General features: G+C 38.6%; 1 protein-coding gene and 1 long non-coding RNA gene across 6 annotated transcripts; one reads left to right on the top strand and one right to left on the bottom strand.

Annotated features, from left to right (window-relative positions):
* Positions 1 to 8155: 8155 nt before the first annotated feature.
* On the bottom strand, positions 8156 to 9084 carry LOC131723140 (uncharacterized). The gene is made up of 2 exons (XR_009320154.1): positions 8490 to 9084; positions 8156 to 8233 (listed from the first exon to the last, which is right to left on the bottom strand). It is a non-coding gene; the product is annotated as an uncharacterized LOC131723140 (long non-coding RNA).
* A 6005-nt stretch (positions 9085 to 15089) lies between these two features.
* On the top strand, positions 15090 to 24993 carry LOC117973130 (trypsin inhibitor ClTI-1-like). 5 transcript variants are annotated; one of them, XR_009319926.1, is made up of 8 exons: positions 15090 to 15213; positions 19780 to 19840; positions 20450 to 20490; positions 20901 to 21013; positions 21168 to 22410; positions 23554 to 23579; positions 24126 to 24235; positions 24589 to 24993. XR_009319926.1 is itself a non-coding variant. In XM_034924390.2 (4 exons), the coding sequence occupies exons 1-4, from the start codon at positions 22362 to 22364 to the stop codon at positions 24632 to 24634; spliced, it is 231 nt and encodes a 76-aa protein (XP_034780281.1). In that variant the 5' UTR covers positions 22285 to 22361; the 3' UTR covers positions 24635 to 24993. The 5 variants fall into 5 exon arrangements, 1 of the variants encoding a protein (XP_034780281.1); XR_009319924.1 differs by lacking the exon at positions 15090 to 15213 and adding an exon at positions 18563 to 19012; XR_009319927.1 differs by lacking the exons at positions 15090 to 15213; positions 19780 to 19840 and adding exons at positions 18563 to 19012; positions 19640 to 19714.
* The last annotated feature ends 134 nt before the right edge of the window (positions 24994 to 25127 follow it).

The following is a 25127-nucleotide window of genomic DNA, read 5'->3' as shown; positions in this document are numbered from 1 at the left end:
GCCCTGCTCAATGGGGTCGTGCTCCTCGCCCTGCACCTGCTCAATGGGGTCGTGCTCCTCGCCCTGCACAATGGGGTCGTGCTCCTCGCCCTGCACCTGCACAATGGGGTCGTGCTCCTCGCCCTGCGCAATGGGGTCGTGCGCCTCGCCCTGCGCAATGGGGTCGTGCGCCTCGCCCTGCGCAATGGGGTCGTGCTCCTCGCCCTGCGCAATGGGGTCGTGCTCCTCGCCCTGCGCAATGGGGTCGTGCTCCTCGCCCTGCGCAATGGGGTCGTGCTCCTCGCCCTGCGCAATGGGGTCGTGCTCCTCGCCCTGCGCAATGGGGTCGTGCTCCTCGCCCTGTACCTGCTCAATAGGGTCATACTCCTCGCCCTGTACCTGCTCAATAGGGTCATACCCCCTGCCCTGTACCTGCTCAATAGGGTCATACTCCTCACCTTGCTCAATAGGGTCGTTCTCCTCGCCTTGCACCTGCTCAATAGGGTCGTACTCCTCCCCTTGCACCTGCTCAATGGGGTCGTGCTCCTCACCCTGTACCTGCTCAATGGGGGCATACTCCTCTCCCTGTACCTGCTCAATGGGGTCGTACTCCTCACCCTGTACCTGCTCAATGGGGTCGTACTCCTCACCCTGTACCTGCTCAATGGGGTCGTACTCCTCGCCTTGCTCAATAGGGTCGTTCTCCTCCCCTTGCACCTGCTCAATGGGGTCGTGCTCCTCGCCCTGTACCTGCTCAATGGGGTCGTACTCCTCGCCCTGTACCTGCTCAATGGGGTCGTACTCCTCGCCCTGTACCTGCTCAATGGGGTCGTACTCCTCGCCCTGTACTTGCTCAGTAGGATCATTTCCCTTGCTGCGTAGCTCGCTATACGTCTCTGTTTCGCCGTGCTCCGCAGAGATCTGCGAAGCAAAAATACCTGCAACTAAAAAGCAGGAAAAAAGGAGGAAAAACTGCATCGCCGATGGAACGGAACGGCGCAATGACCGGGACGCTCCACGGCACCCAGCAAACAACTCCATTATACCCTTAACAAGAACCGAAGAGATACCATAGTTTTTCCAGACCACACTTTTATAGCGCGTCCCATTGACAATAATCACCTGTGACCAATGCCAGCTAATTACCCCTGTAGTCAAATGTGACGATCACCTTTAACACCTTCAATGGACTCCAGTTAAATCAGATGATTCTTCTTGATAACCTCCCATTCAATCGACTGATTCTAGTCAGATCGGGTGTGAAATGTCAGTCTGTCTCTCGTGTGCTGGCAGTTGCTTTTGTTTTTTCTTTATTTTGATTTGCAAATCTAACCCGTAATCTTTGCAGAAACGCATTTATTTGAGTCGTATTGCGTTGCTAGAACTGCAGTACCTAGTAGTAATGCTTGGGATACCACTGCACCTGTATGATTCAAACCACGAGCCATTTTTCTAGCCGCTTTGGTGGTAATCCTACACTATATGTTTAGAACATGTAGTTCAAAAATAATAATTAAACGGGAGAGCTATTTCTTATTTAATGTGACGTCACTTCCATATGTTATATAATAAATATTCTATATGCTATAGAACCAATGTTACCCTCCCTTCCATTCAATCACTTCCAATTATTGGTCCCGACATTTTTCTCCAAAATTTAAAAAATGTCCCGATTTCCAAGGGCGCCAGATTAGCACTCGTTACTTTAATTACAGAAACACTCGGCAATCATATTCAAAAATATGGTTCCAGAATAATATTTTGAATCTAGGTTCCTGTATGCCTACTAAATAAAAAATATTCAAAATGATCTAAATTAAGGGTAGAAATGCAATACATCTGGCTATAACATCTAGTTGAACCTGTGCACGAACTGGAAATTGAAGGCGGCGTGCTTGTGCCGCAGTCAGAGGTTGTTTTTCTTAGTTTAATGCTAAAGCACTATATTCAAATAAGCAGCATGCTTAAAAAAAATAGGTCAGAATCGCAAAAATAAATAAATAAAGTTATGAGCACTTCTACCTAGAACAGCCAAAAGTAGTCATTTTGACGGCTTGCTACAACACATGCTTTTATTGTTAGTTTAACCTACAATACGCTATGTTTTTTTAAAACGTATACAAGCCTGTTTGTTATCTGTACCTCCGAGTTTACAGCAGTATGTATTTGAATAGAATAGAATATTGCTCTTGACTTCTAGATATGTGTTATCCAAATATCTAGTGTAATCCTATCAATTCCTTGGAGACCTGCCGTCTGGCTGTCTAAGTGAGCATATATAGTCTGCTGTATTATAATATTACTGTTACAAGAATTGTTCGATAAATCCTTGATATTTTTGCGTTTTGATCTGAGAGCAACTACAAATATATTTGCCTTGGCATCAAATATTTGGAACGACTTCATTGAAAACAAAAATGCCTGTTTCAAGCTAAACATAAAACATTACATGGACAAGCAGCTGTTTCCGACAAAAGCACGGTGTCGCTGGACAAACAAACCTGTCAAATATGGGATCAGGTTTTGGCTGGCAGCGGACCTGCCCCTACCTGTGCAAAGATAAAACTCGCCCCCCGCTGGTCAGAGACTGGGTGACAGTGTGTTAGGCTGATGTAACCGTGCTTAGGAAAAGAGATGGATGTTACCAATATACATATCTATTATTTCACTGTAATTAGCGAAACAGTTGAAGAAAATACCGGGGAAAATATCAGCAGGATATATCTCTTATAATGCTAGCCACGGTGCTTTGGCAGAAACATTTGGCTCAGAAAACTGCAAAGCTGCAGAGAAACGCAGCTCAAACTGGATACAGTGCGTAGCCATCAAGTGACACACGCATCAGACAACAATGCCAGGTAACTAAATACAATACAAATAAAACTTCTGATAGCTGTGCCGAGTGTGAAAGAGCAGTATGTGGTAAATGCACACAAGTTGATAAGCGTTACATCTGTGTGGATTGTGCTAATATGGGGGCTACTTTGAAGCATGTTTCCCTGAATGCGCATTCCCGTTACACTTTGGGAACGGAGTTATTTTCTTTTTTTATGTTATTTTTTATAAATAATTATTTCGATTTTACAATTGTGTATGTAGGCCTACATATAACCAGTTCGCAGCTGGTTACACAATATTTTCAATACTTCTGATCAGACTGATACTTCTGATCAGACATTATAGTTTTTCATTTTCTGGAAGTCGTGCTATGCAGTAGGGCAATGGTCGGCAACTGTAAAATGCAGCTGTATTTCATTTTTCAAATACATATTTTTCTTTTATCACTTACAATTCATATATATATATATATATATATAAATATATATATATATATATATATATATATATATATATATATATATATATATATATATATATAATGTTCTAATCTGTACATTTAGTTATCCAGACCACATAATGTACCGTACTGTGCTAAGTACTTTGTGCTGTAAGATTTCTAAGGGATGACAGCCAAACTGGATATGTGAGTGTAAATTTGGTAGTTATATTCATATAAGAATTAGCCAAATAAACATTAATTTGTCAAAATTATGCAGCGTTAAATATATTTTTACTAGTTGATATGTAGTTTTTATAGCCATATAATGGACATAGGTTTAACTTTCTATCATTGTTTCAGGCTACTCTACTTGAAATACTGAGAAATAAATTCAAAAAAGAGAGAAAGTCACTTAGTTCAGTGGAGACTTTAGAAGACATGAAAAAAAGTTTGGTGCTGTGGGTCAAGGAAGGAAGCGTGCTTTAATTGCACCAGAGCAACAGCAACCGCTCATGAAAAAGAGAAGAGAATCTGTAAGCCTAACTCTTGGATCTGCATTGACAGAAATAGATTGAAACAGTACATTTCAAATTATTTATTTTTAATTTACATATAATTATACTTTATATATGTGCATACATGTGATTGTGTAGTTTATTAGCTAATTGGCTTTCATGGACAGTACTTGATCTTTAGCATTTTCTCAGAGTAAAGAAAAGCACAGAGAATACATGCAGTAAATGTCTGATCAGAAGTATTGAATTACTCAACGTTATGGTAAATATTGCACATGCAAAGTGAGGAGTTCCCAGGAGAAGACGAGCATAGTATTGCAAAACACTTGGACTCCATAAGAAAAGAAATAACGAAACTGAGGCCGAACATTGAAGCCATATGTGACAGCATGAATAGAATTGTACACACTCGGGAAAGAATGATGGAGAAGAAGTCAACTGAAGAAGTCCTTGGTCTGTTTCCATTCCTAAAGCATCCTAAACTGGTAGGTACTAGTTTTTATTCTACTATGGTGATTGATCAGAAATTAATATTTTTAGTTATAAGCATGTATAATCACTTTAATTAGTCCTCCTAGGTGACCTTTCTGCATCAGCAATCCACCTGCTCCAGCTCTGACAAAACTCCAGTGCTCCTGGTTTTTCCCATGCAACTTCTTTCTGCTCGCGTTCAATTTAGTTTGATTTTGTTTTATTTATTGATTTTTTTTAACTACTACATTATTTATAATTATTCAACTCAATTATTCAACTTTTTTACAGCTCTGTAGGGTCGCCTTGGATAAAGGCATCTGATAAATAAATAAATAAATAAATATAATAATAACTTTACCATCTGTATTTTAGCTGTTGCACAAAGTAGAACTACATTTTGGAGTAAACTTGGAACGGAACCTAAAGAGTGGCCTATCCAGAATGGTAGATCCTATTTTCAGACTCTCTAGTGGGCCTCTTCTAACTAATGTGATGTCCTACATTGAAGATGCTTCAGATAAGACACAGGAAAATGGTAATGTATAAGAAATATTTATTGTACATCAAATTGTTTTGACCTATCTCAGAATAGGATCTATAAATAACTATTAAACAGAACATGATGCAACTTCATTTCGTACACTTAGAGCATAATATTTCATGGGGAAGATAGCTGGTATTTAACTCTCACGGGCATAAAAACCAATGTGAAAAACCTGCATAAACAGGTTTTTAGAAACTTTGTTGATACTGTTCTTAACATTTTTTTGCTCCAATCCATAATAACATTTGTATCAGTGGTGGTCAGTCCTGGTCCTGGAGAGCTACAGTCTTGTGTGTTTTTTTAGGTACCTTTAAATCATTTAAACTATTCTTTATCTGTGCAGTTTAGCAAATAATGAATTCATGAATGTAACTGAGAGCACTGGTGGAATTATTAATTATTAATTATTATTATTATTATTATTATTATTTCTTAGGAGACGCCCTTATCCAGGGCGACTTACAATTGTTACAAGATATCACATTATTTTTACATACAATTACCCATTTATACAGTTGGGTTTTTACTGGAGCAATCAAGGTAAAGTACCTTGCTCAAGGGTACAGCAGCAGTGTCCTCCACCTGGGATTGAACCCACCACCCTCCGGTTAAGAGTCCAAAGCCCTAACCACTACTCCACACTGCTGCTTAAGTTAATATTAGTTTCTGGGGAAACATGGATGTGTCTACACAGTACTTCTGTTAATCCAACCGTCTTGTATGTCACTTACATTTTTGCATATATCTGGAGAACTGCTTATTAAACTGTTATTAAACTTTTCACTGCTAATTCTACTCTATTTAGCACATACTGGTAATACACTGGTGATGCAAAGCCACAGATCCTTTACCTCTCAGACCAGAGTTGCTCAACACTCTTCCGTGTGGTTTGTACTTTGTGTTGACCAAGTAAGTTAATTGAGCTCTACTTTTTAAATGTAGCTTAACTGAATTGATGTATTTAATGTTAAGTACAAAGCCAAATTATCATTTAGAGATATCTCAAAATGAGTTTGAGATATCACAAAATTAATTCCAGATATCTGTAAACCATTTTGAGATATCTTAAAATATGTTACGATATCTCGAATTATTTCAAAATATCTTAAAATATTTTAAGATATCTTCAACTGATTTAAGGATATTTTGAAATATTTAAAAATATCTGTTAAATATTTAAAGGTATCTCTTAATTTGGCTTGCCATAAATTTGTACTTAATGAATTATGAGGGAGACTTGTAGGCAATTAACAATCCCTTTAAAGTAGCCGCAGCCCCACCACACGAGCCGCCACTGCTTGTAGGTATGGTGAGATGCTGCTGAAGTACAATTACACATAATTTAAAACAAATATTTTACAAATCATTTAGTTTAGCCAAATATATTAATTGTTGAATAAAGTTATTAATTATTATTTTAAAATCTATACATGTACCACCATCACCTACGGCAACTATCGTTTTCAAGGGAACAACAAGCCCATTGGCAGCAGATGACATCTCTGTTTGTGTTGATGGAATTGAGATACTCAGTGATTATTGTCCAGGAATGGATATCACCCTTGCTGTTGAATGTATTTTTTCTCTTTATTTTTCCTTGGGCATTGAGTATCCTAAAGCTCTAAAAAATGGTCTGACTTTCATGGAAAGGTACTTCATGAAGCTGAGTACCTCTGACAAAGTACCTTTGCCAGTGTTAAAGATGTACAGTCAAATAACTGCACTTTTACTTGGGGAATAATGATATTGATCTGATGGAATGCCATTTTAACATTTAATCTGAAATTAAATGAATTTATTGTATCAACAATTTAATTTGATTACAAAAACAGAATGTTTGATATAAAAATGTAATTGTACATATCAAAAAAATATTTCTTTTAAATGTAAATGGCTGATTAGAAAATTAATTGTTTCTAACAAATGTAAATTGTTTTTAATAGAAGTTTTGATCTAAAAAAAACTAATACACTTTCAGTTTTAATTTATAGATATCATAAACTCATAATAAGCTCTGATCTAAATACTGTACTCTATCTCTTCTAATTTGTGCCACCAAAAAATGAATAAGAAAAAAGAAACCCACGTTCATCAGTTTCAATATGCATTTTATCTCAAGTTTTTCAAAGTCTATTACATGTTCTTGAAAATGTATTTTGTGTAAGTTCCAGGAAAATCTGTGGGATGCATAGATTTATTTTCCAGTTTGCTCTGAGACACTTTTTTTCACTGTGTAAATAATATGGCTTAATTACTAAAAACACACAGGTCGAATAAAACTGTAAAACTCATATATAACTAAACCTGAAACTGAAACTACACTAATGGTTTAACCTGTAAAAACACTAAATTGTTATATAAATGTTTAATAAATAAAAATTGTTGGCATCTTGAATTGAGTGATTTATCAAAGCATTTACACTTCTGAGGTTGGGGGATTCTAAAGGATGTGAAGACCTCTTAAAGGTATACATTTGTTTTTTTCTCAGATGAACCACAAGTTTCTACATATCACTAAACTGGTGTTTCCATATTAACTAAAACAACCCTCCATAGAATGTTTATTGTAATGTTCATTAGAGTAACTCTGATAGTTCTATATTAAACCTCAATACAAGGTTCTTCAGAGGAACCAATATGGTTCTGTATTATACCATTAATATAAAAATCATGGTGGTTCTTTATTAAACCCCTAATGCAGGGTTCTTCCAAAGAACCATTTTAAAAGGTTCCATATGGCACTTCAAAATTGTTCCAAATCTATACCAGCAGATAGAACCTTTTAGTGGCTAATCAAGCTAGTAGTTTTATTTCCATCCCTGAGCTTTGAGGCACATCAAATATATATTCAACTTTTGTTCAGTGTCCAAAGTTTTAGGTTGTGGTTCTTTGGCACTATGTGGTGGTTCAAGTACAGCAGATGTTAGTGCATGGGGAGCTTTTTCCCCACTGCTCTCAGGCGGTGTAATCCCACCAGACCAAGGTGGGTATGGAGGCTGTCACACTTCCTTTCTAATGAAACGGAAGGCAAAAGTTGGTCCTAGATTTGTGGTTTCCTCAGCACATACCAGCATTCAGTCAGTTTATAGTCATTTAGCAGACACTTCTCCAAAGCGACTTGGAGATGAACTACGCAATAGCAGAGTCACTTACAACAGGAGCTCTGTTTCAAGTCTCATCCTTAAACCAAACAAAAGCCACCATTCTAAAAAGATAGAGGGGAGGCCATTCAGCCCATCTAAAATCGGAGGTGGTTCAGAGGAGCCAACTGATCTCAACTTATTTAACCCAGCCCATTTGTTTACTGGGTACATTTAAAACCAATTCAGATGAGGGACAAAATAACTGAAAGTACAAAAAAGGTATAAAAAAATGTCAACACCTTTATTTAGCAGTCATGATAATCCAATAACTAGACAGAACTGCATCTTCAGTTACCACCTGGAGAAAGAAACACGGATGATCAGTATTAGAATTGCATGCAGAACAAGGGCAATGTGGATATTAAAAGTGCCACAATAAACACACACCACAACTACAGAGTGCTTCATCTCCAAAAACTAAACAATAAAAAACGTGCCATATCCTCAATAAAGACAATTGAAATATTACTTTGCTTCTTCCCATACTCCTCATGGTAGACCCTCCGTACGCCAGTTAAAAGCCACAGAATGTGCAAGAATTAAAAAAAGCATACCAGCTTCCTCTGCAGACAGAGCCCTCCACTCATCCGCCTCTTCGAAGTGACCAGGCTCCCCAGCCCCCTCATAGTTCTCAGTGTCACTGTGCTCTGGCACCTTGGAGGCATCATAGGTACCTTCCAAATGCTGGTTAGGATCATCAGAATTGTCATTGCCTTCTGCCTCAACATCCAAAAGCCTTTTATACTCATTCTCGTCAAAGGCATCGTCCTCTGGAGACAGTGCCTCCCGATCCTCTTTGGACACGCCTTCGGAAGACAGCAAGTCCTCCTCCAGTTCAAGAATGGCCGCGCCAGTCTTCCTCTCCCCGTCGTCACCTCCCTGCTTTTCAAGGACCAGCAGGGCATCGCTGCTTATGGTGCTCTTAGTAACTGAGGGGATACATTTAAAAATAAATACATTTTAGCGTACAAGCCAAGGTCTTACCACTGCTACAAGAGTCACTCAAGCAGAAGTTACTGGATCTGCAATTTTTACACCCTTCCCCTTGCTTTCTGGGGGTCGTATACATACCGATGGGCAAAGTCACATCTTCATTTATGCACAGAGTCACAGCAGGAACAGACACTGTGGTTACCTTCAAGTTCCACCCACCTGAACAGAGACATTAGTAGTTATTCACATGGAACTGCCTCAAGTTACATGCTCCTAGAAAGAGCATGGTGCCTCATTGGAATGCCACCCTCCCAGAACTATGGAAACCAAATCTTTAGTTCTAGAAAATTGACACATCATTAATGGTTGCCTTCATCTTGCACTACCCAAGACATGCAATGGAGCGATACCTTTAACCCTTAAATGGAACCTACCTGTTCACGTTCTTATCATAGTGGCAAGATTTGGTACTCTGCGTTACCATGCTGTTGCTCGTTACCACCATTGTGCAGTGCATGTAGTACTTGTTTACCTTGGGAATACAATTGAGAATTATTTCCTTAGCAATATTAGACAGACTATACACCAGATGACTGGAGAGCAACTTGGTCAACTTCTGCAGCTAACCATTTGTGTTCATGCATGCAAGCAGTGCGCGTCAGACATCTCAACTACATTGAATGAGCGTCAGGCCACACCACCTAAACACGGCACGATCATAGCCATTAACTTTGGGCTGCCATTCACTTCATGCAAAAGTCACACTTCCAACACATGCTGGCAATATCGTTTTACGAAGAGTGAACACGGCACTGGTGTCAGAGTAGCAGAAGAAACTCCAATTGCATTGGAAGAGATCTGGGTGCCAAAGCCCAGTATAGGGATGAGCAGGTACAAAGGGAAACCTACCAGAGGGGACAGCGTGTTGAACTGGAAAGCATCAACAATTAAATTGATTGTATTGTTGGTTCTGGGAGGCACAAAATGGGAGCTACAGGTTTCATACTTGCTGTCCACCATGCACCTGGAAAGGGAGGAAGTGCAATGAAAAGAGCATGTGGGTTTCAAGCACAGAACAGGATTGCAAAAAGTAATTTGTAAGCCCTGGCATATTGAAGATGCAATGTCATTGCTGTGGTGTGGTGAGGTAATGCAACTCCAGTGTCAATAAAGTCACTCCCAAGTCATTACCTTGCAACATGCGACACCAAAGCCATATACTACAACTGCCATAAAGTTGAACATTTGCCTCCATCTAAAATTGTAGTTCATGCAAAGTGAACTGTGAGCACAGGGTTGGAGCATCCCTGTGAAGCATTATCAGTCATGCCGTGGTTTTAGAACAGCTGACCTCCACAGAAAGCCAGGAGAGCAGCATCCAGGTTTTCATAGAATAACCAATAGTCTTACCCATAATTCTCAATCACTGTGTATCTGGGCGTTGAATTTGAAGCTGGAGATGCGGTTGCATAACAGCTGTGGATGAAAAGCTTTGTCCCAGAAATAGTAAGATTTGTAGTAGCTTGAAAGTGTATGGGTTGTCCAAGGTAGAATGTATTCATCATGCGCTCAGGAACCCAGTCACCTAAGGAGTAAAAAAAAAACCCACACAAGGTGGGAGGGTGGAACAGACAGTTGAAGCATGCAGTTGGGGGGGGGGGATTAGCATTAAAACGGGACACTATTTTGACATGTGGACTCCCAGGAGAACCACAGTACAGTGTAGCACCCCCGCTTCAACAGTACTTGTCCTCATCTGTATACACCCTATTTAAAATCATAGATAATAGGGAACCCTTAATGATATACAGATCCCAAGACATGCTGTAGGTACTACACTACGCTTTATATAGTTATATAACCGTTGAAGAGTTCTGCTTACCATTAATTATTTTTAGGGCAAAGCCGTATGGGGTCTTGAGACTCTTGAACCGAGTTGGATTCCTCCAAAGCGGACGAATACCGTGCCTGTAGACATGGTGATACCTACAAACAGGAAGAATCAAGCGGACGAGTTTTTCAATGCAATATGACTCTTGGACATTAGCTTTGTTAAACCGCTTTTAAAACCGGGGTGATTTAAAAGAATAAACAAGTCCGCTTTTGCCATGCCGTACAATTAGAAAGAGGTTCCTTACCTATAGTAACGACACTGAAGGGGTACAGTGAATGGCATAGATCTCCGAATTGTACTGTTTTGCACAGATGGAACATATTTAAGGACGTTCTTGTACACCAACTGTCCAGCTTCCACCTTGAAGGTGGTGTAGAAAGAGAATATGAAGTTAGAACATCGGAAAGCAGGTTTAAAATGACACACAAATAAAAGCACACACTACATACATAGGAATCGTAACGTTACACATTGTGCCTGAAACTACATTGACGTATATTAAAAAAAGCGCCACCCCACACACCCTGATGCATCATCCATTGCTTGTAACAGTCAAGTGAAGCTAGAAATATGTAAAGTCAGAACTCTCTACAGCATGGGATACTCACAGACGCCTGGCTTCCACATTCTTTGAGGCCGTATGTAAAGAGAAGATACCCACCAGAGACTCCATTGCTTCTGCAGCTGGTCCCCAGAGTCAACTGGCCTGCTTTACACTTGAATCCGTACAGGTCAGTCCTTACCCTCACGTACATTTTGTTTTCGCTGCACAACACGCGGACCGCTGCAGCAAGACTAATGGGTAGCGGCCGGGGCATAGGAACAGGCTTGGGATTCATGACCTTTTGGAGCTCAGGCGGCACGGGCGCGTTGACAGGGATCACCCGAGGGCTAAGCAGCTTGAAAGGAAAGGGAGTGACAGGCACTGGGATGCCGTAAGGCGGAATAAACTTCACAGGGTAAGGCCTTGGTTGTATTGGAGGTTGAACCGGAACATTTTCCTCACTGTGTATCTCCGTCTCAACCTGCTGAATGGTATCGTGCTCCTCGCCCTGCACCTGCTCAATGGGGTCGTGCTCCTCGCCCTGCACCTGCACAATGGGGTCGCGCTCCTCGCCCTGCACCTGCACAATGGGGTCGTGCTCCTCGCCCTGCTCAATGGGGTCGTGCTCCTCGCCCTGCACCTGCTCAATGGGGTCGTGCTCCTCGCCCTGCACAATGGGGTCGTGCTCCTCGCCCTGCACCTGCACAATGGGGTCGTGCTCCTCGCCCTGCGCAATGGGGTCGTGCTCCTCGCCCTGCGCAATGGGGTCGTGCTCCTCGCCCTGCGCAATGGGGTCGTGCTCCTCGCCCTGTACCTGCTCAATAGGGTCATACCCCCTGCCCTGTACCTGCTCAATGGGGTCGTGCTCCTCCCCTTGCACCTGCTCAATGGGGTCATACTCCTCGCCTTGCACCTGCTCAATAGGGTCGTACTCCTCCCCTTGCACCTGCTCAATGGGGTCGTGCTCCTCGCCCTGTACCTGCTCAATGGGGTCATACTCCTCTCCCTGTACCTGCTCAATGGGGTCGTACTCCTCACCCTGTACCTGCTCAATGGGGTCGTACTCCTCACCCTGTACCTGCTCAATGGGGTCGTACTCCTCGCCTTGCTCAATAGGGTCGTTCTCCCCTTGCACCTGCTCAATGGGGTCGTGCTCCTCGCCCTGTACCTGCTCAATGGGGTCGTACTCCTCGCCCTGTACCTGCTCAATGGGGTCGTACTCCTCGCCCTGTACCTGCTCAATGGGGTCGTACTCCTCGCCCTGTACCTGCTCAATGGGGTCGTACTCCTCGCCCTGTACCTGCTCAATGGGGTCGTACTCCTCGCCCTGTACCTGCTCAATGGGGTCGTACTCCTCCCCTTGCACCTGCACAATGGGGTCGTGCTCCTCGCCCTGCACAATGGGGTCGTGCTCCTCGCCCTGCACAATGGGGTCGTGCTCCTCGCCCTGCACAATGGGGTCGTGCTCCTCGCCCTGCACAATGGGGTCGTGCTCCTCGCCCTGCACAAAGGGGTCGTGCTCCTCGCCCTGCACAAAGGGGTTGTGCTCCTCGCCCTGCACCTGCTCAATAGGGTCGTGCTCCTCGCCCTGCACAATGGGGTCGTGCTCCTCGCCCTGCACAATGGGGTCATGCTCCTCGCCCTGCACCTGCACAATGGGGTCATGCTCCTCGCCCTGTACCTGCTCAATGGGGTCGTACTCCTCGCCCTGTACCTGCTCAATGGGGTCGTACTCCTCGCCCTGTACTTGCTCAGTAGGATCCTTTCCCTTGCTGCGTAGCTCGCTATACGTCTCTGTTTCGCCGTGCTCCGCAGAGATCTGCGAAGCAAAAATACCTGCAACTAAAAAGCAGGAAAAAAGGAGGAAAAACTGCATCGCCGATGGACCGGGACACGCCACGGCACCCAGCAAACAACTCCATTATACCCATAACAAGAACCAAAGAGATACCTTAGTTCTTCCAGACCACACTTTTATAGCGCTGCCCATTAACAATAATCACCTGTGACCAATGCCAGCTAATTACCCCTGTAGTCAAATGTGACGATCACCTTTAACACCTTCAATGGACTCCAGTTAAATCAGATGATTCTTCTTGATAACCTCCCATTCAATCGACTGATTCTAGTCAGATCGGGTGTCAAATGTCAGTCTGTCTCTCGTGTGCTGGCAGTTGCTTTTGTTTTTTCTTTATTTTGATTTGCAAATCTAACCCGTAATCTTTGCAGAAACGCATTTATTTGAGTCGTATTGCGTTGCTAGAACTGCAGGACATAGTAGTAATGCTTGGGATACCACTGCACCTGTATGATTCAAACCACGAGCCAATTTTCTAGCCGCTTTGGTGGTAATCCTACACTATATGTTTAGAACATGTAGTTCAAAAATAATAATTAAACGGGAGAGCTATTTCTTATTTAATGTGACGTCACTTCCATATGTTATATAATAAATATTCTATATGCTATAGAACCAATGTTACCCTCCCTCCCATTCAATCACTTCCAATTATTGGTCCCGACATTTTTCTCCAAAACTTAAAAAATGTCCCGATTTCCAAGGGCGCCAGATTAGCACTCGTTACTTTAATTACAGAAACACTCGGCAATCATATTCAAAAATATGGTTCCAGAATAATATTTTGAATCTAGGTTCCTGTAGGCCTACTAAATAAAAAATATGCAAAATGATCTAAATTAAGGGTAAAAAAGCAATACATCTGGCTATAACATCTAGTTGAACCTGGGCACGAACTGGAAATTGAAGGCGGCGTGCTTGTGCCGCAGTCAGAGGTTGTTTTTCTTAGTTTAATGTTAAAGCACTATATTCAAATAAGCAGCATGCTTAAAAAAAAAAAAAAAAAAGGTCAGAATCGCAAAAATAAATAAATAAAGTTATGAGCACTTCTACCTAGAGCAGCCAAAAGTAGTCATTTTGATGGCTTGTTACAACACATGCTTTTATTGTTAGTTTAACCTACAATACGCTATGTTTTTTTAAAACGTATACAAGCCTGTTTGTTATCTGTACCTCCGAGTTTACAGCAGTATGTATTTGAATAGAATAGAATATTACTCTTGACTTCTAGATATGTGTTATCCAAATATCTAGTGTAATCCTATCAATTCCTTGGAGACCTGCCGTCTGGCTGTCTAAGTGAGCATATATAGTCTGCTGTATTATAATATTACTATTATAAGAATTGTTCGATAAATCCTTGATATTTTTGCGTTTTGATTTGAGAGCAACTACAAATATATTTGCCTTGGCATCAAATATTTGGAACGACTTCATTCAAAACAAAAATGCCTGCTTCAAGCTAAACATAAAACATTACATGGACAAGCAGCTGTTTCCGACAAAAGCACGGTGTCGCTGGACAAACAAACCTGTCAAATATGGGATCAGGTTTTGGCTGGCAGCGGACCTGCCCCTACCTGTGCAAAGATAAAACTCGCCCCCCGCTGGTCAGAGACTGGGTGACAGTGTGTTAGGCTGATGTAACCGTGCTTAGGAAAAGAGATGAATGTTACCAATATACATATCTATTATTTCACTGTAATTAGCGAAACATTTGAAGAAAAAAATACAGCCTGGTTGTAACAGTAAACAAAGAAGAAGAGCGTTTCCACCTTCTGAGCAAAACTAGTACTCACTGAAAGCAATCACCAGTGTCCAGGTGCTGTATTTTACAATGTGCTGGACGTGGCAGCCATCAATTCCTTCGTTTTGTACAATGAATGCACCGGGGAAAATATCAGGAAGGATAGATCTCTTATGATGCTAGCCACGGTGCTTTGGCAGAAACATTTGGCTCAGAAAACTGCAAAGCTGCAGGGAAACGCAGCTCAAACTGGATACAGTGCGTAGCCATCAAGTGACACACGCATCAGACAACAATGCCAGGTAACTAAATACAATACAAATAAAACTTCTGATCTGGTAAATGCACACAAGTTGATAAGCGTTACATCTGTGTGGATTGTGCTATTTTACAATTGTGTATGTAGGCCTACATATAACCAGTTCGCAGCTGGTTACACAATATTTTCTTTTGAAATGTTTATTTTATTATAGTTTTTCATTTTCTGGAAGTCGTGCTATGCAGTAGGGCAATGGTCGGCCACTGTAAAATGCAGCTGTATTTCATTTTTGAAATACATATTTTTCTTTTATCACTTACAATTCATATATATATATATATATATATATATATATATATATATATATATATATATGTTCTAATCTGCAACAGCAACCGCTCATGAAAAAGAGAAGAGAATCTGTAAGCCTAACTCTTGGATCTGCATTGACAGAAATAGATTGAAACAGTACATTTCAAATTATTTATTTTTAATTTACATATAATTATACTTTATATATGTGCATACATGTGATTGTGTAGTTTATTAGCTAATTGGCTTTCATGGACAGTACTTGATCTTTAGCATTTTCTCAGAGTAAAGAAAAGCACAGAGAATACATGCAGGACTATACATTTTATAAAAAACATTGCTAATAGTGAAATTGTTTTAGTTTATTGTATTTTGGTGTGCTTTACATCACTATGACAGACTGCTCATTTAAAGCAAAGGTGTGCAACCAAATGTGTACAGCGGGCCGCACATTACTAAAGAATAATCCGAGTTTAACCCTTAGCTGCAATATACATAGGCATATAAATGTATATAGGCAATTTCCCTTTTATTTCGTACTGCACGATTCACATCACAAACAAAAATATACAAAACATTAATATTCTTCTGTTATCATATACACACTCATTGCATAATAATACGAAACGGTTTTTGTTTTGCAGACGAGTTGTTCAGTTGTAGCAGCCAGCAGTGTAACAAAAGGCACAAGGCAGTGACGTCAGCTCCCTAGCAACAATCTTCTACAAAGAAACAGACTCTCATTCATATCTAAGATACGACTCCTCACATCCCAAAGCTTGTCGCAACTCCATTCCATACTCCCAATTAGTAAGACTGACGCATTTGCAGTGATGATAGTGATTTTTTGAATAAAACAAAAGACATGTGTGCATTTTTCAGAAACTGTGGTTTTCCAGACACTGTACTTAGAGAAGCTGAGTTAAGAGTATCGACAATAAACAGAAAGGATGCCTTGTACAAAACCAAAACACATATCATCCTATGACCAAAAAAGTACAACACATCATACAAAGAAATTTTAGCATTCTTCAAGATGATCCTTCTACAGCTCCTATTTTCAATAACCCTCCTCTAATGCCATACAGAAGAGACAAAAAGAGAGCATCTGGTCCACAGTAACATTCGACCCAATCTGGACAGTCTCAAGCCGGGTACGTTTCCATGCAATAGGTCACGTTGTGCAACTTGTAAATACATTCACAGCAACACAGTAGTTAAGGGATCAAAATCCTCATTTACTATCCATGATACTTTTACTTGCATTAGTAAAGGAATAGTATATTGCATTGGCTGCATCAAATGTAACAAGCTATATATGGTGAAACAAAACGACGCTTGGCTGATCGCTTCGTGGAACATCTGAGAAATATTATTATTATTATTATTATTATTATTATTATTATTATTATTATTATTATTATTATTATTATTATTTATTTCTTAGCAGACGCCCTTATCCAGGGCGACTTACAATCGTAAGCAAATACATTTCAAGTGTTACAGTACAAGTAATACAATAAGAGCAAGATAAATACAATGACTATAGTTCAAGCAAGTACAAGTGTGACAAAATACAATTCAATAATACAGCAGATAATAGTGATAGTTACATCAAGATATGATTAAATACCAAACACTACAGATTAAACACTTGGCAGATTACAGTACTCTGAAGTACAGGATTAAATGCAGTAAAATAGGGAGCAGATAAGAGCAAATAAAGCGCATTTAAGGAAGGGTGATAAAGTGTCCCAGGGAAAAAACAGAGGAGTTATACAGGTGCTGTCTGAAGAGGTGAGTCTTAAGGAGGCGCCGGAAGGTGGTCAGGGACTGGGCGGTCCTGACATCTGTAGGTAGGTCATTCCACCACTGCGGAGCGAGGGTGGAGAAGGAGCGGGCTCTGGAGGCAGGGGAGCGTAAAGGAGGTAGAGCCAGTCTTCTAGTGCAGGCGGAGCGGAGAGGTCGAGTGGGGGTGTAGGGAGAGATGAGGTTCTGGAGGTAGCTGGGTGCAGTCTGGTCAAGGCATCTGTAGGCTAGTACAAGAGTCTTGAACTGGATGCGAGCGGTGATCGGTAGCCAGTGGAGTGAGCGGAGTAGTGGAGTTGCGTGGGAGAAGCGAGGCAGAGAGAACACCAGGCGGGCAGCAGAGTTCTGGATGAGCTGGAGCGGAAGGGTGGCGGACGCAGGGAGGCCAGCCAGGAGGGAGTTGCAGTAGTCTAGGCGGGAGAGTACCAGGGCCTGGACCAGGAGCTGGGTAGCATAGTTGGTGAGGAAGGGTCGGATTCTTCGGATGTTACTCAGGAAGAATCGGCAAGTGCGTGCCAGAGTGGAGATGAACTGGGAATAAGAGAGGCAGGGGTCCAGGGTGACTCCGAGGTTCTTAGCGGAGGAAGAGGGAGAGAGTGTGGTAGATTCCAGAGGAACAGAGATAGAGAGATCAGAGGAGGGGGAGGAGAAGGGAAAGAAAATGAGGTCAGATTTAGAGAGGTTGAGTATACGAATATATACGAATTAACACCTCTACCTTTCCTGTCGCCAGACACTTTAACAGAAATGACCACACTATAGAAGACATCCCAATTTGTGGGATGGTTCAATGCTATGGAACTAATGCTGTCAGGAAACAATATGTGAACTTATTTTCAAACTAGGCACTTTGGAGCCATTTGGAATGCATATTCTATTCTGAGGTCATCATCATCACCATCAGCATCATCAACATTCTGGAATTTTGTTTAAAAGACTACTTGTTTTTTTTATTTTTTTTTATCAACTTCGTAAAGCACTGTTTTTTTGTATTCAGCCGATGAAGGACTTGTAGTCCAAAACGTCCTGATAATTGATTTTTTAATCAATTATTCTACCTTTTTAAGTACCTGAAATATCTTTTTCTTTTTTTCTTTTTTCTTATTGATCATTTTGGTACACAGCAGTTTTCCTTTTTCTCAAACTTTATATATATATATATATATATATATATATATATATATATATATATATATATATATATATATATATATATTTATATATATATTTTAGCTCAAAGAGCCAGCTGCCCATATATATTTTTATGGGTGCTACACTATATTTACAGTATAACCGAATTTGTACGTTAATAAAATATAAACACAATACGCTGTTCTAAAATAATTGTCAAAATAGAGATCATGTTTTAATGTTTAATATTTACGCGCTCTTATATTGGAATTGGAGTCGATACAAAAAGTTACAAATTTCTAGTTAAATACTCTTTCAGGCAAATGGCACACCTTTTAGAAATTAAATTCCCCTGTCCTGTTCCTCTGCTGGTTAGTTAAAATATTCCCCCTTATGTTATTTCACCAGGAAACATTTTTTTAAAATACATTTTCATCTAATTTTGCTATCAGGTCATCTGTTGACAGCGAATGTCAGAATGACATTTTCACGAATTTCAACTGCCAAAACAAAGTTCTTGATCGAGCTCTACAAAAATCACGTGCGCATGCGCAGATTCATTTTCTCCTTTCTGGGACGTAAACAGGAAGGTATTGTACCTTAGTTATTTGTAGGACAAATTTGTACATTTGACTTATATTTTTATATGTTGTACCTTTTTATTAATTGAAAAGTACAAAAATGTACCAACAAGGATCTTAAGCGTACCTTAAAGGGAATATGGTATTGTTTGTTCTTTGGGGCACATAAAAGTACTCCAGTTGTACCCTTTTTTCTAACAGTGATCTATCTATCTGTCTATCTATCTATCTATCTATCTATCTAGATATAATATATTTCAGTAACAAATCACTTAAATGGTTTGAATGTTCTCAAAACTACCCGTTTTTATATGTTCTTGGATGTGCAAGCATACCAGTTACATGTGGACAATTATTAAGGATTACAGGTTTATTATGATTTAGATGAATGCTTTGTGCCACGGTACAGTCATTACAATGTTTGTTATTATGCCTGATTTTTTTGCAGCACTGCATTGTGGTAGCATCGTATTATTAATTTCTTCAAATATCATGTCCTCCTTCCTTTAAATAATTATTTATAACAGATCCTTAAACTAACATTAAAAGCCTTAGAAAAACTATATATATATATATATATATATATATATATATATATATATATATATATATATATATATAACGCTGTTATTGTAGGTCAGCAAGACTGGAAGACAAAAGAAGCCATTAAGAAAATGAAAATGAGATACTTTACCATCATATCTGTAGCAGGTAATATATACATGTTATAAATCGCTCCCTACATTTTTGTACATACAAATAATTTGTTGTTTCAGACACAACCTTGTACGGCGATGGATCCAATGGTTACTGGCCTAAGAGTGAAAAAACAAAAAAGTATGTGTACATAAACAAATAAATACAAAAATTGCCACCTGAATTTACCAGTATATGCCCAAACGAAAATGTATCTAATCCCTCATTCCCATTCCCAATGGCAGCTGAGCTGTATTGGAAACTTGTGAACACGTTTGATTATTAGGCTGTTATGTTGTTCATCCTTGCCAAAATAAACCACTAGTTGTGATTATCTTTTGGTTAGGTGTAAACAAATACATATCCCAGCATCGCAGAGACGTGCTGCATCTATCATAAAATTGTAAAATGCATAAAAATGGTTAAATCATTGTGCTGTTAAATGCTCTAAAGTCCATCTGCGCCTTTTCGAAGTCGATTAGGTTGATCACATCAGTCCCTTCGCCAATTTTCCAAACATTAATGGCCTCATTATTATATACTTACAACCTGTTGGTGTTATGCCATGAGTTACCACATTGGACTTCGCTATTCGTTACCATGTTTTCAAAGTGAGTTATTACATTAAATAAGCCATGGCCCAGGTGTCCATTCAATAATGTATAGATCTGCTTGGATTTGATGTCAGTAATTCTGCCAGACCCTTTTTTTTAGTCTAATTAACGGTCTTGTACATATATTTTTCTTTAGTGTTCTTAACTTCAGAAACTGTCCAAGCAGCAAGTATCACTGTAAGTATACACGATGCAGTGATTATTTTATTATATGTTTTCTGTATTGAGATCTAATAACCACATTATATAATTAGAATTGAATTGCATGCCAAGTATTGAACCTTACAAAGTAAACAAAAATACTGAATATAGTATAGTACAAAGCTGTTAAAACTGTTCCAGGTGCCTGCCAGTATCTGTTTTCATATTGTTTTTTTTATTTACACAAAATGATAATAATAATGAAAAGAAAAAATAGTGTACCTGTTTATTACACAGATACCTGTTTTGGAACTATTCCTTGGTTGCACATAATGTTGAAATTGTTATCAATGTGTATTGTATTTTGTACAGTGATGTAAATGCAAATTTCAGTTAATAATGCATTTGTATGCCAATGACGTCTGTTGTGTTTTTGTTTTTTTTAGCCGTCTTGCTTGAAATACCATAAGAATAAAGAATGTCATCGGGTTTATAAACCTGTTTGTGGAGATGATGAGACCACCTACTCCAATGAATGCATGCTGTGTCTGTTAAATGGGTAAAATACATACCTCCCTTTTAATACTTTCATAAATCTGTTTTTACCATGCATTAATTTATTTAAAAAAAAATCAACTGCATTTTCTGAACACGCACAAAAAAATGATTCCAAACACTAAAGCTACCTTTTCCTTTTTCTTTTTTTGTATCAGAGAAAGAGTGAGAATTGTCAAGGAAGGAGCTTGCTAAAACAACCTGAAAGATGTTCTGCGGCAGTGTCCTGAGAAAAGTTTATATATTACAAGACCTCTATTAATCAGAAATGCAATAGGATACAGGTTGTAGTTACCAGTTCACTGTCAATGTTATAGTCTTAATATATTGCATTGTTAATATAATTATTTATGATATAGGCTTCCGTTTTATTAACAAACCGACCTGTATTTGTTTTGAATAAAACCTGTTTAAAAGGGAAATGCTATACAGAAGTTGTAGTGTACTCTGTTTACAGTTTTACTTGGAAGTTAATTAATTGAATTCAATAAAAGAGAAACCCCAGTAAAGAGACATTCAGAGTCATTGACGCACCCAGTGGTCCCTACTTGACCATCTCAGACTTACAGACTGGTCTACATCCTATACATATACTAATGCAAAATATGTTTACCCTACTTCAGTTAACTGGGGACCAGTGTGCTCTCATCCTTCCAACCTGCTATGTTTTGTAACCTGCATCAATTTTGCCCTTATAAAAGTTTCCCATAGCAAAAGCATAGCAAAGTTTAATAATGCACAGTGAAAGCACGGTGAAGAATCGGTAAGCATTCTAAAGAACAGTGGGGTATAATAAAGCATATTAATAAACATGGAAAATCAGGGTGGTAAATGTATAGCATAACCATGGGAAAACTGCAAAAATAACATGCAAAAACAGCAAAAAAAACTTTATAAGGGTGGCTTCCTCATATCTGTATCATTTGCACCATTTCACAAATATAAAAGTAGAATATAAATGCCATGATAACTGATTTACAATATGCTCACCTAACATTTTGCAGTATTTACTTGCATTTTTCTTGATTTATGAAAGGATTTGTCAGCAAACATAACAAATCTGTTGGTGTAAAGTACATTTGTTTATAATTCTGTATACAAAACCTTGCACTGGAAACCAAATATAACGCAGCATATTTAGAATTTATATACTAAACACTTTATGCTTATTTGGGTAAATAATTTTTTTTGTCTTCAAATTATTATTGTTTTTAACGCATTTAGGTTTAATTCTTAAACAGTCATACTGTGTGCAAACAGATTTTACAGCCACATCCACCCACTTATTTAGTTTGGCAATACTGTACTTGTTTCAGAAGTGCTAGACACAAATAGCAGAGCGAACTATCAAAATGAATCCAAGTTTTGTCCTTGTTTTTCTGATCTTCATTTGTTTCTCTGGTAAGAAGTTTTTTTCTTCTTTTTATTAGTTTGTGAGCAGTCTGGTTTCCATTTCTTCTCAATGGTACTTGGTTAAAGTTTTGAATTCATTTAAATTGCATAAATGGAATCAAATGTACTGTATTTATGTTGCATGTTTTTGTGTTCTTTTTTTAAACTACAAAAACGCTAAGAGCAAGACATTCAAGTATCCAATGGCAGTAATATACAGAAATTGTGGTGCTTAATTTTACTAGATGGTTTATATATATATGGTTTATGTTTTTTTGTATGAAAGGCACTGATTCATACACAATTAATCAGATAAATCTATAAACAGAAATGTACTTGTGAAGCTGCCAATTTTGGCTTGTAAATTATTAAAGTGCAGTACACCAGCAGTACAAAGTTAGAGGAAAACAAATCAAAGTCCATATAATGGATTTATACAGAGAGCCTACCCCTCTTATTACATTTTGAACTATGGTGCCACACTATCCTTCTGGTTTACAGCCCAACATACAATACACAGTATGTTTTTATCCGTGCCATTTAAATAATAGAAGTATCCTGATAATAAGTGAACGGTTCATTCACCCCCTACTGGGACTGTACTGGATACAAATCCAACCTCAAAACCGATTAAGTTATCAGCAAAGATGTCAGTTATTTTTCTTTAATGCATCACAATAGCAATGGTTTAAACAACAGATACCATTTATAACCTGCAACTCATACATATAGCAGGGGTATTCCTATCTGCCATACCTGTTCCTCTGTGGTTTCAAGCAGGATATAGGTTTGTGTCCTACAAACAACATTCACTGTTAACAAGGTCTGGAGTGGAGAGATGACTAAACTGAGAAATGTAAAAAATAGACACAAATGATTATGCATTAGTATTAATTGAACATGGTTCAGGGACACTGGACCTGTGGTTACTTAGGTAAAATGAAAGAATACAATGGGCCTGATTGTAAACTGTGGGCAAATTACCACATAACAGATTCACTATCAGATGAGAAACTTGCCTGCAATTTGCACACAGTGGAATGTATATCCCAATGTAATTTGTGGTTGATGTTTGTTAATATGTACCAGCGATTTCGATTTACTTCAGGCATTTTCTAGGAATACTAATACTTTTTTCTTTCTTTATTATAGACTCAGAAGCAAAACCTTACAGAACTGTAAATACAATTACGATTTTCTTATTTTTATCACTGGATAAAACCTCATATTTGAATCATAAATGTCATACTCTTTGTTTATCACAATGCAATGCACTGCTTGAAGTGATCAAAATGAGATTAGTTATACAAACAAGATTACATTAAAGACCATATTTACCATTGTGCCTCAAATTATTATTATTATTATTATTATTATTATTATTAATATTATTATTATGTAAGTTAGCAAAAAACAAACAAACAAACAAACCAAAAACATCTAAAGACCCCAGCTCCCCACAAAGTTATTTATTTGGTAGCTTTTTAACATCAGTCAACAAATTGGTGGTAAATGCCTTGGGAATATGTAACATGGTCAGGAAGGCCAACTAAAGCAGTGTTAACAAACACTCAATTAATTTGATTAGTTAGCACAGGTACATCACAAATACAAATTGTGCTAAAGAAACACTATTACTGAACTCCTGATTTTAACAATTTGTTTTTAATTGTTATTTATGAAACCACTCACTCTGTATTCACTGGTTTGTGTTTTTTTCCTAGCCTGCCTGTTACAAATACCCACTCGAGGGATGCCCTTTCATTTTCTCACCAGTTTGTGGCACAGATGGCAACAGCTATGCAAATGAATGTGTTCTGTGCCACACAATAAGGTGAGAAAAACAAAAACTATCTACCGATAGATACACACAGCTATTTGTGTATGCACATACACCAATTAATATGCTTACGTTAAATGTTAGCTCTGATTGTTAGCAACACCCACTTTGAGCTCTACTGTCAGTATTTAAAAGAATGCAAAACAATCCTTTAAAATCTTTTTTTCTTCTAATACATCCAACTGGATCTTTACCCATGTCATTGTTCTCTATTATTAAAAATACATCATTTTATTTTCATTCTTTTGTATTTTATATATCGAACAGCCTTAAGAATCTGTTATGAACACAACCTCACGCTCTGTATTGATATTTCAGTTTTAAAATATTCTTCACTAAATTTTCAGAAAAACCAAGATGATGATCCAGATTGTCAAAACCAGACAGTGCTGAGCAAGTTTCCCTTCAACCCAGTTATGCTTCTCATCTTACTGATGTGCACAAACAAGATTGCTGGACAGACACTAGAGGAAATTTTTACTTCTCAATAATACAACTGTTTTATTTCCTGTTTTGACAATGTAATGTGAGAGCTTTTCTTTGTATTTAGCAGTCAGGTACCACATTCTTGATTTTGAGATAAAAGGCCATCTTTTTAGGGTTGTTTTAAGGAATTGTTGTTTTGAAGTAATGCACTTAAACAGTTTCTTAAGTTAAACAGTTCTTTGAAAAATGAGAATGAACTTCTAAACCTGTCTAAAAAAGTTAGGATGTTTCTTTAACTGTTAACTTGATTTAATTAATTAAAAATAGATTTTAAAAAAAGCAGTCCTTATGTTTTGTGAATACATTATAATTACAAATCTGACTTGTACTGTTTTTTTTTTTTTTTTAATTCAGTAGCTCAGGTTGTTTTAAATTCAAATTGGTGCCTGAGCAATCAATA

Source organism: Acipenser ruthenus, chromosome 1 (assembly GCF_902713425.1).
Source record: "Acipenser ruthenus chromosome 1, fAciRut3.2 maternal haplotype, whole genome shotgun sequence".
In the NCBI taxonomy this organism is placed as follows: domain Eukaryota; kingdom Metazoa; phylum Chordata; class Actinopteri; order Acipenseriformes; family Acipenseridae; genus Acipenser; species Acipenser ruthenus.
This window is presented reverse-complemented; position numbering and strand designations above follow the sequence as displayed.